Source organism: Hippopotamus amphibius, chromosome 15 (genome assembly GCF_030028045.1).
Source record: "Hippopotamus amphibius kiboko isolate mHipAmp2 chromosome 15, mHipAmp2.hap2, whole genome shotgun sequence".
Lineage (NCBI taxonomy): Eukaryota > Metazoa > Chordata > Mammalia > Artiodactyla > Hippopotamidae > Hippopotamus > Hippopotamus amphibius.
This window is the reverse complement of record NC_080200.1, coordinates 716,777-731,129: the sequence shown is the minus strand read 5'-3', so window position 1 is coordinate 731,129 and position 14,353 is coordinate 716,777. Positions and strand designations below refer to the sequence as shown.

Here is a 14,353-nt window from a genome sequence, read left to right as displayed (position 1 = left end):
AGGCTGGGCGGCACACCTGTCCCGAGTGACACCGGAGGCTGCCCGTCCTCTACCCTCCCGGGTCTGGGCGGCCGCGGGTGGGGCTGGAGCGGAGCCTCTCGGGTGGGGCCGCAGCACCCTCGGCCGTAGCTTGGCAACTCCCATTCCCAAGGTGCCTGGAGAGGAAGGCGTTCCCGCCCGGCCTGGTGGGGGTGGCTGTGCTGGGGGTGCCCGAGCTGGCGCCAACGGGGCACTAGTAACTCTCACCTCCCCAGAGGCCTGGCTCCTCCCTGCCTTCATCCCAGGCCACCCTTCACCGCGTCCTTTGGCATTTCAAAACCGTGCAGCAAGCCCCAGTTACCCCTTTGGCCGCCCCCAGGGGACTCTGGCCTCCAGCACAAAGCCGTGACCCCAGTGACCTTCTCTTGCCCGCCCACAGCTGCCTCATCACCCCAGAAGCACGGCCCACCTGTGAGGCAGTACCTGGATCCAGGCCTCCGCCGAGACTCCACACCTTGGCAGCCACACCTGTCCACACCGCCAGCCCTACCCCCAACCTCGGTCTCGGGGCTCTCTGCCCGCGCCCAGCCAGCCCCAGGGGTAACCTCGGTCGGACCAAAGGTTTGCTCTCACATGCTCCCCACCTGGCGAAGGCCGCCCTGTCCACGCCGACGGCTGCCTGCTGCCTTCTCCGAGTGCACTCCTGGCCACAGCGAAACTGAGCCACAGCCAGGCAGCGACGAGGACTTCCTGCCGCCATAACCACCCCCAGCCCCCGCCCGGGTCCCCGACTCTCCCTGCTCCTGGCTCGTACGCTCCCAGGTGCACAGGGGCGTCTCCGTCGCCCCTTTCCCCAACCTCCGAGCTCTCTGCAGCCCCCGTGCCACCCACCGCATTGTAAACCAGAGGCCACCTTCAGACAGTGCCCCCTCTGTCCCTTCCCAGGCCTCTCTCCGCAGCTCGAGCAGAGCGTCCAGACACCTCCTGGGACGTTCTGGCCTCGCCTCCCTCCACCTGCTCTTCCTCCCCGGGGTCCTCATCTCATCCCCCCCAGGCCAGACTTGAGGAATCACGCCTTTCGGGTCCTTGCCTTCGCCTCTCGTTTCAGGTCCCCCAAATGGACTTCCTAAATGTTCCCCAAATGCACTCGCTTTCACGTCTCCAATCATTTGTACACGCCATGCCCCCCACCCGGGGCACCATTTCCTTCTTCCTATACTTGGCAAACTCTCCTACTCCTTTGGCAGAGCCTCTACCCAAGTACCCCCCCCTCCCCAGCTCCGGGCCCGCGCACACGGGGTCGTGGGGAGGGGGCAACAGGCAATGGCTGGGCTTAGAAGGGGGTGCACGTGCGGCCCCCCCCCGGTACGCCCCCTCTTCCGTCCCGGAGCTGCCGCGGCCGTCAGACCCCTTGGCGCGCCTCCCGCCCCCAAGCTGCGGACGTGCGGCCATAGGAAGGGGGGCCCCCCCCGCACGCCTCCGCGCCGCGCCTGCGCGCTCGGCCGGCCACGCCGCAGTCCCGCCTCTGGGCGGCAACCCCGCGCGGCTATTGGTGCGTGGGGAGGAGCGAACGAAGTGCCCACCAATGAGGCGTCCCAGAGGTGGGCGGGGCCCTGGCCGCTCGACGCGGGGACGGGGGCGGGCGGGGCGGGCGAGGCGCCCTCCCCACGGTGACGTCAGGCCCGGTTCGCGGCGCGTTACCATGGAAGCCGCGTTTCCATCCCTGCGGTCTTCCGGGGGCCGCCCCCTCCCATTCAACTTTTTCCTCAATGGGGGAGGGGGGGTGCAGGGCCGTCCCCGCCTCCTGTGATTCCGCAGCCCCAGCCTACTCTGGGCCTCAGTTTACCTTTCGGTGCTGCCCACGCCCACGTGGCCTGGCCTGCCGCCTCTCCGGTCGCTGCACCCCTTTGGCTGCGCACCTCTCCCCCCCCCAGCCCCCCCTCAGGTGTGTGCGTTGCAGGCCCGCGCAGGGAGAAGGGGCCAATGGCTGCATCCCTCACCCAGGGTGGGGTTCTCCTAGGGCTCCCGGGCAGGGCTGTGACCCTCGGACCCCAGGGCTGGGCGCCAGGCAGCGCCCTGAGGAGTTCGTTCCCCGGCAGTAGACCGAGTGCCCCCCGCCCTGCAGCGTGCAGACACAGCCCCTGTGATTCAACGGGTGCCTCGGTCTACACCCTGCTTCCGCATCCCCCACCCGAGGCTGCAGCGGCCACCTGGGTCAGAGCCCTGAACTCCGGGGGCCCAGCTGCGTGGGCAGGGGGTTCGACCTGAGCTGTGCCAGCCACATGTCCACTCCGGCCCCGCGGGGACGTTTGTGCGTTTGACCTGAAGGTCTGAAGGGATCAGCCTGACCTGGGCATCCTACCTTCCTGACGTGGGCATGCGATGATTTGGGGGTGACTGGGTGGCAGGAGGGGCAGAAGGGCCTTAGCAAGCTGCTCCCAGGACACGCCTGGGACTGCACCTGTTTCCCTTCCCCCTTGGTAGGGCTCCTGGAACTGGGGCTTTGGAGGGCAGGGGCATGGTGGTCACTAATTTAACAAACACCCCCAATCCTCTGTAGCAAATGGTATTTTTCTTTAGACCTCGGTTTTCTCATCTACCAAATGGGAGGATAATTAGTTCTCTGAGGTGGCTGCGTCCAGCAAGGAAACACATGTAAAATGACCTTCAGTGTTATTTTGACTGCGGGTCTCTGCCCAGTCCCAAAGTTGGTGAAGGTGGGACTCACCACCTGGCCAGGCCCTCGGGGAGCTCCAGGTGGGCCCGGGTGGGAGATGCAGAAGGGCGAAGTTCCCACGGAGAGCTGGGGCGCTGGCTAGGGGTGTTCCCGGGTAGGGCACGGCCCGGGCAAAGGCCTGGAGGTTTAATCCCAATGGTCAGGGCTAGGGAGCGCTGGAATGCAAGGAGTCCATCCAGGGCCGGGGTGGAGCCAAACCCGGAGGCCTTGAGCGCCAGCCCCAGACCCTGGCTTGACTCTGGGCGGGAGGGGGGTTGCTCTGGAGGCCTGGCGGCATCCCCCAGCGGCGGGGCTCGGGTCAGGGGTCCTCAGGCTGGCCCCCGCACGCGTGGGTGGGCGGATGGAGCTGCTTCCCCCTTTCTGTGGCTGGGGAAACCGTCGCCCAGAGCCTGCGGCCTGGTCTCCCTGGAGACTGAGTCCCTGGGCTCGCCTGCAGCCCACTTTAGAGCCTAGAACCGAGAGGCCCCACCCAGGGCACACAGGCGGGCAGCCCCGTGCCCACACCCTGCAGGACTTCCGGCCTTGGGTACCGGGAAGTGGCCGGCCCCTCCCTCCCCGCCTGGCGGCTTCCTGCCCACCCTCACCCCAGGGCGGGGAGGGGGCGTGGGAACGGTTCCGGGACGCGCCCCTCCCCACTCCGGCGCCCAGGGAGGACTTTCCCCCTCCCACTCCCTGGGCTGGTGGGCTACTTCCAGCGCCCCACCTGGCCCTCCTGGGAAAGACCGCATCGTGCCGAGTCCCCTCTGTGACAGCCAACCGCCCCTCCCCCCACCCCAGACAAACAGGCCGGACGTTCACTCGTGTTTCATTTCGTGTTTATTCCTTGAAATCACGGTGTTTGTGTAGGCTTTTTTCTTTTCCAATTTCATGTTTTCATACAGGAAACTCCCGCAAGGTGCTGGGACACCCCACGGCCCGAACCCCCCCTCCCCGACGGTGGGTAATGCTTTCTGGGGGGGGGGGGCCCTGGCGAGGGCAGAGAGGGGTGGGCGGGTCCTGCCTGGGGCCTCCACCCTCAGACCAGCGGAGGCACAGACGTTATTTAAAAATCGTTAAAAAAAAAAAAAAAACCCCATCAGAACACACATTAAATAGATATCCAAGACAGCGCTTCAAAAACAAACCCGCCCCTTTTTTGTCTTTTTTCTTTTTTTTGGAAAAACGAAAACGAAAACAAAAAGCCTTGACCCCCTCCCCTCTGACCCCCTCCCTGCCCACCCCCCCCCCACAAAAAATTTACAGAGCTACAGTTAACACAAGATGTTCACATCTGAAACCATTACCTTGAAACACATACCCGGGGGCAGGGTGAGGAACTGGGGTGCATCTAGGAGGGAGGGGCAGGCAGGTGAGGGCTGTTGCGCAGCACACAGGGGCGGGGCCAGGACGAGACTGACAGGCGGGGGGGCAGGGCCCAAACATCGCTATTATCAGTAAAAAATAAAAGTGAATGAAAACAAAAACAAAAACAAAAACTCCACCCCCACTGAAGGAGCCCCCGGGGGGGGGTCTGTCCCTCCGCCCTGGGGGACACCCCTGGGGCACGGGCATGAGTGCGGAGGGTCCAAAGTAGACCAGCAGCGACCCCCCCCAAGGGGATTAATGCTACACAGCGCTGCCCCTACTGGGGGCTTCACAGCTCAGCACCCCTCCCCTCCTGGCTGCCGGAGGGCCCCCCCAGACACAGTCCACAGGCCCAGATCCCTCCGGTTGGGCGGAGGAGGGGGGCTGGGGGCGTCAACCCCGCCCCCCCCAGCCGTTTCTCTCCCTATTTTTCAAGAGATACCCAACCACTATTGGCTCAGTCAGAAAATTAATAGTCTATAAATACCCCAAGCTCAGAAAAGCCGGGTGGGGCGTCAGCGTGGCGCTGGAGGAAGTCGCACAGTGCGTGGACGGGGCGAAGGCTGGCGGCGGGCACCTCTCCTCCCTCCCTTTCCTTTCCTGGCAGGAAAGGGTCCCGCACCCCAGCCCACACCCCAAGGCAGGCTCTGGCCAGCCTCTCCCCTGAAACGGCTTTTCTTTTCTTTTCCAGGAAAAAGGAACATGGAAAAGGAAACCAGGAAGAGAAAAGAGTACGGATGTGGAAAAGAAGCGGTCCCTGGCGGTCACGGTCAGGGTCACCTGAGCGTGGCTCCTCGCCATGTTGTTTTAGAGCCAGGGTTTGCGGGGGGGGGGGGGGGCTCTCCTCTCTGCGGCCCCCTCCCCTGTCTGTAAAGTGCATTATGACGCATCTACATTTTTGACTTAAACCTGAAAAGGGTGGGGAGGGCGGCAGAAGGGGAGGGGGGCCGACTTCCTTGTCCCCGCTCTCAACCATCTGGAGAGACTGCTACATATTTGGAGCTTGGGAAGGTGGGCGGGAGGGACCCGGCGGGTAGGGGATGAGGATGGGAGATGGAGGAAGGGGCGGGGAGTGTGAGGCGAACCGGGGAGGCAGGAGCCCAAGTCCGTGGAGAGTTCGGAAAACCATGGTAGGAAATGAAATTTAAAAAAAAAACCAAAAAAACAAAAAAACACCGTAAGGACCTGGAACCAGGAGCGGGGAGCCTCCCGCTGCACCAACTGACCGCCGGCCCTCCCGCGCGGGACCTTGCTCACGGCCACCCTGGGCTGGGGCGAGGGACAGGGTTCCTAGGCCACCACGAACTCTGACTTGATGTCGGGGTTCACTTCTGGCTTCCAGACGGAGTCCTCGAAGTCGAGACCCAGGCCGGCCGCCTCGCTGGGGCCGCCGCCGCCGCCGCCGCCGTCGCTGCGGCCGGCCTTGCGGCTGGGCGGCCAGTGGTAGGGGCCCCGGGCGTCGCGCCGCGCCTTCCTGCGGAGCCGTTTCTGCTGGAGCAGCAGCTGCAGGCGCTCCACCTTACAGCGGGTGGCACGGTTTTCCGTCTGCCGCAGCCGGTCCCCTGCAAAGGAGGCCGGGACCGTGAGCCTGAGGGCCCCCTGGAGGCCAGACCCCCAACCGAACGCGAGGACCCCCAGCAGCTGCCCCCGAGGACGCTCCCGCCAGTGAGGGAGCCAGTCAAGGGCGCCTCCTGAACCCTCAGCTCGTCAGCTGCGTGTCTACTGCCCAGTGGGCTGTGAACTCCATGAGGGCAGGGCTGGCCCGAGCCAGGCCCTGGGGAGCCGGCTGTCGTGGAAACGAAAATTAACTGGAGCTCAAGCTCTTTAGGCTGTTTCCGTGACCCGGGGTAGGAATGAGGCTGGGTCTCAGTTTCCCCTTTGAGACCCGCGCCTAGGAGCCCCCATCAGGGTTCTGAAGGACTCGGGATGTGTCTGGAATAACCAGACTGCTGGGGGGGGCGGGGGCGGCACAGGTTGCCCTCGAGCAGGACAGGAAGCGGACCCCCTCCTCGCCTGACTGGGCCATTCACAGAGACTGCAGGCACCATCTGGAGAAAGTGCCCGAGGGGGGCGAGGAGGAAGTGAGGACGGACCCCCCTCGGGACGGGCACAAAGACCCTGTGTGCCCCCGACACACACACTCCCTTCTCTACGGGCGCCTGCAGAGCAGGGCGAGGGGCAGCTGGCGGCCCCCTCCCCTCCGCCGGGGGCTCAGCTGCTCTGAGAGGTGCACAGAAGGGCCTTGAGCGACCACGGGTGGGGGGGCGGGCGGGCGAGGCGGACGCTCACCCGGGGGCTTGCACAGGCGGGCCTGGCTCAGGGAGGCCGGGGCCGCGGCCGCCAGCTTCTCGCAGGAGGTAGCTCTGGGGGCGAGGTCGGGGGCGCACTGCGCGTGACAGCGCAGCTGGCTCAGCGACGGGGGCATGCCCTGGTAGTGCCGCGTGGCGCTCAGGAGGTCGTTGAGGATCTGCAGGATGGTGCCGATGTCCCGCCTCGGCCGCCCGCTGCTGTCCTGACAGTTGGGGTGCAGCGTGCCTGTGGGGGTGAGGTGGGGGGGTGGGTGAGGACCCCAGCGGTGACGCGTGGCCTTGACCTTGGCGGTGCCCCGGTCCCACGTGTGCAAGCGGCACCCCTGGGTGCTTGCACCCACCCAGGGGACACGTGTCTCTTCCCCGGAGTGTGAGCGTGTGTTCCTGGGGACACGTCGGGACACCTACCAGAGAAGGTCCCTGAGAAGACCCCTGGGGCGTGGTTCACAAAGCTCTCGATGACCGCGCCAGGTTTGCGGGAGCGGGAGGTGGGGCTGCCCCCAGCGGGGGACGTGGGGCTGGCACCAGCGCTGGCAGGAGGGGAGCAGTCCATCTGCGGACGGGGGAGGGGACACATGAGCTTGGGGTGCAAGGGTAGCCCTTGGGGTCCAGGCTCAGGGGATCACCCACCAGACGAGCACCAGCCCCAGGGGCTGGGGACAACACTTGAAACAAAAGGCGTACCCGGGGTCCGACGTTCCCCTGCCGCGTCCTTCCCCAGACTCACCTCGGGGCAGGTGGTGGAGGCCGAGTGGGAGCGGAAGGAGCCGGCGGTGACAGGTGAGGACGCAGGGGCAGGGCCGGTGGGCACCGGGGGCACGCGGGCGGCGCCGGACACGGGCCGGCAGGGAGAGGACACGGGGGCGCTGGTCACGCCGGGGTCCCCGCGGGCGGCGGCGGCGGCGGCGGCCAGCACGTGGCGGTGCTGCAGCGGGGCCTGCTGGGCGGCGAGCTGCAGCTGCACGAACATCATGTGGTCCCCCACGCGCAGCGCCAGCGTCAGCGGCGAGCGGCCCGACAAGAAGTCACTGACCTGCAGAGAGCGGCCCGTCAGCCCAGGGCCCCGGCCTGCGGTGCCCCCGGCCCGGCCCGGCCCGGCCCCCCGCGCTGCGTGACCTGGGGCCTCTCGCCGCCCCTCTCTGGGCTCTGGGGTCCCTGTCGGTGCCACGGACGCTTAAATAAAATGAATCGGTATTTCCGGAAGCCGCCTCCGCCAGCCCGACCCGGGCTGGGCGCCGCTGGGGGCTGTGGGGGGACAGAGGCGGGTGAGACGGGGGCCTGGCCTGCCCCGGCCAGCTTGCTTCTTTCAAGGGGAAACCGAGGCCAGAGGGGGCGGGGCCCAGCCAGCGGGTCACTGCTCTCAAATAACCCTCAGCTCACGCCTCTTCCCCACCCTCTCCGTGTCTGCGAGTGTTGCAGGGGCCTGGCTCAGGCCCCCTTCCCAGCTTAGCCACTCGGGCAGCGAGTGGGTGGAATTCCTGGACAAATTCTTGTCCTAACCTTTGCTTTCTCAAGATAAATATTTATCTGTCCTGGGCGGGGCCGAGGCTGAGGGGGAGGCGTCGCCTCTGCCGGCGATGGGGGGGCCCTGACCCGTCGGTTCCCTGGGGCCCGAGTCTCCGGGGGCCTCGACGCAGCCCACGCAAACGTGACCCTCCAGTCTGGCAGCCCCTCTGCAGCAGGCGAGCGGTGCACATGACCCCAGTCTGCATGGGACCCCTCCTCTGGGGCCCGGCTAGCGCTGCGCCCTCCCCAGGGGCCGGCATTGGGGGGGTGCGGGGGGCGGAGGTTTCTGAGAAGTGACACAGGCCGGGATGACTCAGAACCACCTCCTCCCTGCTCTCTGCTGGCAGCGGCTGGCGTAACCTTCTCTGCTCGAGGGCCGTGGGGAGGAGGCGAAGGAGGCGAACAGAGCGCGGCCCCCACCGCGCAGCCCCTTCTGCAGACGCCCTCCCCAAGCCCCGGAGGTGCCCTTTGCAGGAAGAAGGGCCTGGGGTGGCTTCCCAAGAGCAGCTGGGGTGTCCCCCCCACTCCACCCTGCAACTTCCTTCCAGGGGAGGGTGAGCTGGCAGGCAGGACTCGGTGCCAGGCGGGGAAGTAGCTCTGGGAGCCCAGCCGCTCCGCCCAGCGCCGCCCCATCTCCCTCCTGACGCAGACACCCTGGGGCGGATGTGAACCAAACCCGCCCCTGGGGCCCCCTGCCAACCACAGCCCCCCCAGGAGCCGAGAACTCAGTTCAGGTCTGTCCCAGGAAAGCACATGCCACCCCCACCCAGCTCCAGGGACCCCGGCTCTCCCCCCACCCCACTGCCCCTCCTGACACAGACCACCCAGCTCCCGGCCCCCTCCTCCTCCACAAGAGCCGGCTGCTGAGGCTGCTGACGGCAGGGCGCTACGCGCCGGGGAGGGGGCGAGGGCCTCAGGGCAGGAGGAAGGGAAGCCGCTGAGCAGGTTCCTGAGGCCGGGGGGCCAGCCCAGCCCAGCCGGGGAGGCTGGGGACCTGCCACCCCCACCCTGGCAGCGGGTGGATAGCTAAGGCCTGTGTCACCCTTCTGGGAGGAGGGCCCCACTGCCAGAAAAATGAGGAAAGGAGGGGAAAAGGAAAAAAAAAAGCTGCAACAAAACCGGGAACCCAGTGCAGACCAACCCCAGCCTTCCTCCTCATCGCCCTCCCGGGCGCTTACTAAATATTTTCCTAACATCCTGTCTGGGATGTACGGGCCCCTGGGGCTGGCGCCCCCACCCCCTCCCCCTTTTGGGGCAGAGAACAAAGGCCAGAGAGAGGAGGAGGGATGACTCCCCACCGCTCACAATAGGGTCACGAAAGGCGGAAGCAGTGTCACCCAGACCTGTCCCTCCCCCCATCACAAATGCTAACAAGGTTGCTCCAGGGAAACCGCAGTGGCGGTCGGCGGGGGGGGGGGGGGGGGGGGGGGGGTCCTCGGCAAAGTCAGTGGGGCTGGGGACGCAGCGCCTGGGGGTGTGGGCGTGGTGTGGGAGCGTGGGCCAAGGTCACCCCGCAGGCAGGCTTGTGAAAGCTAGGCCCCCTCCCCCATGGCGGCCACCGTGGGAGAGAAGGCTCTCAAGGTCAGGTGGTGAGCGCTGGGGGGCGGGGAGGAGGAAGAGGAAGCTGGGTGACCAGGCCAAGCTGGCACGAAGGCGGAGCGGCGCGTCCCCTCCCCTCCCCACAGGCCTCCTGGGAGCACAAACAACCCCCAGGCTCTCCAAAGTGGCCGGGCACGGGGCCTGCTGCCCCCCAGGGGCCAGGAGGAGGCCGGCGCGGGTCTTACCTGTGTCTCGGTCAAGCTCTCCAGGGCCTGCATGACAGACTGTTCTGGCCTGGAGGCCTGAGACTACAGAGAGAGAAAAGAGAGGAGACCCTGAGGGTCTGCCCCAGCAGCGCAGATGGGAGGGCCCTGCTTGATGGGTGGGACGGGCGGCCCCGCGGGGAAGGGGTCTAGCCTGTGGACGGGGACTCTGCTCGCAAAGCAGGGGGCCGTCTGCCAGAGAGGGGCCTGGGGGCGTGCTGCCCCGCCATTTACCATGAGGCCCGCCTCCACGGTGGGCACGAGCGTCAGCTTGCTGCCGTCCCGCACGCCGAGCTCCTGCAGCTTCCCCGAACTGAGCCGGCTGAGGGGGGAGGAAGGAAGAGGGTGAGGCGACACGAGACGAGGCAGGCAGGGACTCGGAAGCGGAGTCCGCGGGGGAGGGCTGTGCTCCTGGGGTAGAGGCAGGCGTCCGTCCCCCCCCCCCCCCACCTCTTCCCGGCCTCTGGATCCAGGGCCCGGAGTCCGTATGGGGATGGCGATCAGACCCTGGGACCCCCATGCCGGCAGTTCAGATTCCTTCTCCCAAGGAACCCCAACTCGGGACTGGGCACTCCCTCTGCGCCTCAGCAAGGCACTTTTCCACCATCTAGACCCAGCGCGCCTCTTGGCACCCTCCCCCCATCCTGGGGCCACCCCCCTGTAATTCAACCACCCGGGCCTGGGCTGTCCCCGCGGGCCAAGCGCTTAGCCTTTCGGGGCTTTGCCGGGCGGGCCCCTCTCCTCCCTCCCTCCCTTCCTGGCGCAGGCCGACGCCGCGGCCGCCGCTCAGACAAAGGAGACCCTCCCCCTCCCGCCCCTCCCCCACCGGGGCCCCTCCGCTGGGGATGGACACGGTGTGTCCCTGGAGGCCCGCGGAGGGAGGGCTCCCCGGCCTGGAGGCGATTTAAATGGCAAGGGGGAGGGGGAGACTGCAGGGAGCGCTCGGTGGCGAGAACAAAGGGGGGCAGAGAGACGCAAGTGGGGGGAGAGACAACCAGACGCAGAGGGGGCCGCCGAGCAGATGCGGAAGCCAGCGGGTCGCAGGCCGAGGAGGCTGCCGGCGCGCCCCCACCCCCGCAGCTGGGACCCCCGCGCCGCCCGGGACTCCTGCCTTCCCATGGGGGACGCCGCCTCAGCCCGACCCGAGGCGCCCTCGCAGCCGCCTTTGTGCAAAGACCCCGGGCGGGGGAGGGGGCCGAGACAGCCAGGGCCGAGCAGAGGGCGCCCGAGAGCGCGCCGCGCGCCCCCGCCCCCCGTCTGGCCGCCCCCTTCCTTCCCCGAGCGGCGCGCTCTTTGTTCCCGCCCCGGGGCCGGGGCCCGAGGGGGCGGCGGGCCGGGGGGCGCGCGGTACCTACGTGTCTTTGTGGAGCAGTGCCAGGCGCTCCTTGGGCACTTTGAGGCGTTGGGACAGCCGCTTGCGCAGCCCCTCCACCGTCTCGTCGGGGGGCACCGACAGCTCGTAGCGGGTGCCTGTCGTGCTGTGGATAGCCAGGCTCATGGGCACCGTCTCGGCCGCCGGGCCCAGCTCGCAGGCACCGCCGGGGGCCCCGCGCCGGCAGCTCCGGGCGCCGCCGGGCTGCGGCTCCATCCCCGGCCCGCGCTGGGGGGGCTGGGGTCCGCGGGGCGCCGCCAATTCTCGCCGCGCCTCCAGGCAGGGCGGGGTGGCTCCCCAAACAGGGGTCCTCGGGGTTCCTGGGGGCTGGGGGGCAGCGCGCGTCCCCTTCGAGAAGGTCCCAGGAGCGAAAGGCGAAGCAGGAATCAAAAATCCGAGTGGCTCTCCGGGGTCGCGTCGGCTCGTCGGGGCGCCTTCCTGGATGCAGACTGCACTCTCGGCTCCTTTCAAGGGTGGCGGGCTCGGGGAAGGGTCCCGGAGGAGGGGGTGCCGCTCAGCCGGTCGCGCTCTGGGCCGTCTGCCGCTCGGGGCGCGCTTCCCCGCGCGTCCCCTCCCTTAGCAACAGCCGCCGCCGCCGCCGCCGCCGCCGCCGCCGGAGGATCTGGGGGTGAAAGTAACAGGAAAAAAAAGTTATAATGTATCAACGTTCCGAGGGGCGGGGCCGCCGCCCCCTCCCATTCACTACTTACTCCGCCGGCGCGCACCGACCAATCAGCGCGCGCCGAACGCCCGGTCGGCCACACAGGCCGGCCAATGGGAGCCGCCGCGACACCGCCCCACGTGGCCGAGCGGACCCGCCCCTTGCCCCGCCCCCGGCCCGGCGGCCAAGCGGAGCGCGGCGGGGGCGGGGCTGGCGCCGCTCCGGCCCGCCCCCGCCCCCGCCCCCCGCCCCGCCGCGGCCATTCATAAGGCCCGGGTCCTCAACAAAGGGCGGGCGGCGCGGCCCGGGGGGCGCGGGACCCCGGCGTGGGGCAGCGCGGCACCGCAGGAGCAGGAAGCCGGGGCCGCCGCGGGCGGAAACGGGACGCGATCCCCGCGCCTCGCGGCCGGGCCGCGGCTTGGGGGCTCGCGGGAGAGTCGGTCCGGGGCGCCCCCCACCCGCGAGGCGTGAAGCCCGGGCGAGGGGGGGCGCTGCGGGCGGGGCCTGCACCCCGGTGACGTGGCGGGTGCCGGAGGGCCCCTCCCGCGCCGGTGCCACCTCGCGTCCCACCCCCGTCCCGCGGGCCGGGCCCGCTCCCCGAGTGGCGCCCGCCCGGGCCGTGACGTGACGCGGCGTCCCCGGCTGCGCCCGCGCGCGCCGCTCGGGGCCGCGGTGAGTCAGCAGCGCCGGCGCGCCCCCTGCCGGCCCCGCCCGGGAGCGCGTCCCAGGGACCCGGGGAGGGGGCGCCGGGGCCGCCCGGGACGGGGGGCAGCCCCACGCGGCCGCGGGCGGTGCGGGGGAGCGGCGCTAGGAGCGCGGGTCCTCCCAGTCAGGAGGCTGGGGCCGCACAGTCGGGGAGACGAAGGCCGGAAAGGCGACCAGCTCAAGGTCACTCGCGGGGAGGGGGAGTGCCCGGGGGGGCGGGGCGGCGGCAGAGGTCCCACCCGGGCCGTGCTGGCCGCCCCTCGTCCCTCCCACTCCACGTTCCGGGGGGGCTTCCCAGGACTGGGGACACCTTGAACCCTGACTGTTCAAAGAACAAAGAGAAGTGGGGCACCCTCGAGAGCCTAGAGTGGGAACCCGCCCCCCGGCCCGCGAGGTCCCGCCCCCCACTCACCGGGAGCGGCACGTCCGAGGCCCCGACTGTCCTGAGTGTACCCACGTCCGGGCCGAGGGCGCGGTGGCGGAGCCGGTCTGGGGCCGAACGAGCGGCCCCCAAGCCTTTATCCGCGCCGCCTTCCCTCGGGGTGGAGTTTGGGCGGCCAGGGGGCGGGGGGCCGGGCGGGCGGTGACGCAGTCCGGCCCCCGCCCCTGCCTGCCGGCCAGGGCCCTGGGGCGCCGTCGGGCCCGGGCCCCCCGCCCCCCGAGCCTCGCCCTGCTAAACGGGGAGGGGGTGGCGCTCCTTGAACGATCTGGACCTGGGGTCACGGTCAGCCGCGTCGACGACTCGGCCCGCGCTATGGGATTTCGGGGTGCACGGCCGGACCCCCTGCCCCGCCCCCTTTCCTGCCGCCCCAGGCCCGGCGCTTCCGCCTGGGGGCGCCCGCGCGGGGGAGCGGGGAGGGGGCCTGAGTCAGCGGCCTCGGTCCAGGAAGACAGGCCGGAGTCACCTGCCCGCAGCGGGGGTGCCCCAGCCAGCTGCCCCGGCAGCCCGGCCTCCTGCATCCTTTAACGGTGACCTCAGAGGGCATTCATGGAGCGATTCACCAGCGCCAGGCCTGCTTGCTGCGTCCAGTCGCCACCCGCTGGGCTCTGTGACCCCAGAGGGCACTGACCTTTGTGAGCCTCAGTCTCTGCAGGGTGACAGTGGAATGAAGTGAGAGAACACAGCTTAATCTCCCTACCCATTTTACAGGTGAGGAAACTGAGACACACAGCCATCAACAGACAGAAGCCTGGCACGTCCTCAGGTTTGCCAATGCTGGTCGCCCTGTGTAGGGGGCTTTTTAAGGATGACGCTAGCTGAGGATAGGGCCGTCTCGGTTCTCCTGCCCTGTCTGTCCAGAGGAGGGGGAATCCCAGGCCACCCCTGTCCACTTATCTGGTGTCTCCCTTTATCTGACCTGACCACCTCTACCCCCACCCTTGCCCTGGGGGCCCCTCCCAGGGCTGTGCTCCTTTCCAGGTCTCCATCCTGTTCCCACCCAAAGCTCCTGCAGCCTCTGGCCCCCCACCCTGTCACAGGCACACCCAGACACTCCCAGCCCCACAGAGTCAGGGCTGGGCCTGAGGGAGGGATTGGCAGGGCCCTTGGGAGGGTGTCAGGAGGCTGGGATTTAGGGATGGATAGGAGTTTGCCAGAGAAAAAGAACAGTGCTCCAGGGAGGAGCAAGTCCGTGCAGACCACCAGGGGCTCGAATGAGTGAGTGCCCCGAGACGAGGCGACGGGGCCAGGTGGGCTCTGCCTCCAGACACAGGCAGCCGTGGGCTCTGAAGTGGGGGCATCTGAATGCTGGGGGGCTCCCGGAGAGGCAGGCCAGGTGGGACCCTCAGGTGGGCAGGCGGCACCTGGTGGGCGTGTTGCTGAGACCTCCGGCGGGACTGTGATCTCACCAGCCCGGTGCTTCTGCTTGCAGGGAAGTGGGCTGTCTCCTGGCACGGGGCCCCCGCCTGGCTTTGCATGTCCAAGCTGATAAACGTCCC

At 68.6% G+C, this 14,353-nt stretch overlaps 1 protein-coding gene across 3 annotated transcripts; it reads right to left on the bottom strand.

The window, feature by feature from the left end:
• Window positions 1-3,521: 3,521 nt before the first annotated feature.
• On the bottom strand, window positions 3,522-13,459 carry MIDN (midnolin). 3 transcript variants are annotated; one of them, XM_057710486.1, is made up of 9 exons: window positions 13,321-13,459; window positions 11,033-11,671; window positions 9,912-9,999; window positions 9,660-9,722; window positions 7,486-7,614; window positions 7,097-7,402; window positions 6,778-6,922; window positions 6,350-6,595; window positions 3,522-5,622 (listed from the first exon to the last, which is right to left on the bottom strand). In XM_057710486.1, exons 2-9 carry the CDS (start codon window positions 11,263-11,265, stop codon window positions 5,351-5,353), a joined length of 1,482 nt encoding a protein of 493 aa, XP_057566469.1. In that variant the 5' UTR covers window positions 11,266-11,671; window positions 13,321-13,459; the 3' UTR covers window positions 3,522-5,350. The 3 variants fall into 3 exon arrangements, with proteins under 3 accessions (XP_057566469.1, XP_057566468.1, XP_057566470.1); XM_057710485.1 differs by lacking the exon at window positions 13,321-13,459 and adding an exon at window positions 12,828-12,968; XM_057710487.1 differs by lacking the exons at window positions 7,486-7,614; window positions 13,321-13,459 and adding an exon at window positions 12,828-12,968.
• Window positions 13,460-14,353: the final 894 nt, after the last annotated feature.

What these genes read in the sequence shown, in the direction of transcription:
- MIDN (XM_057710486.1), bottom strand. Translation starts at nt 11,265, where the DNA reads ATGGAGCCGCAGCCCGGCGGCGCCCGGAGCTGCCGGCGCGGGGCCCCC. An exon ending in AGAGCTTGACCGAGACACAG is followed by an intron (nt 7,615 to 9,659) that starts GTAAGACCCGCG and finishes GTCCCCCCACAG; the next exon opens with CCCCCAGCGGCGCCCAGCCC. An exon ending in CCGCCTGTGCAAGCCCCCGG is followed by an intron (nt 5,623 to 6,349) that starts GTGAGCGTCCGC and finishes CCTCCTTTGCAG; the next exon opens with GGGACCGGCTGCGGCAGACG.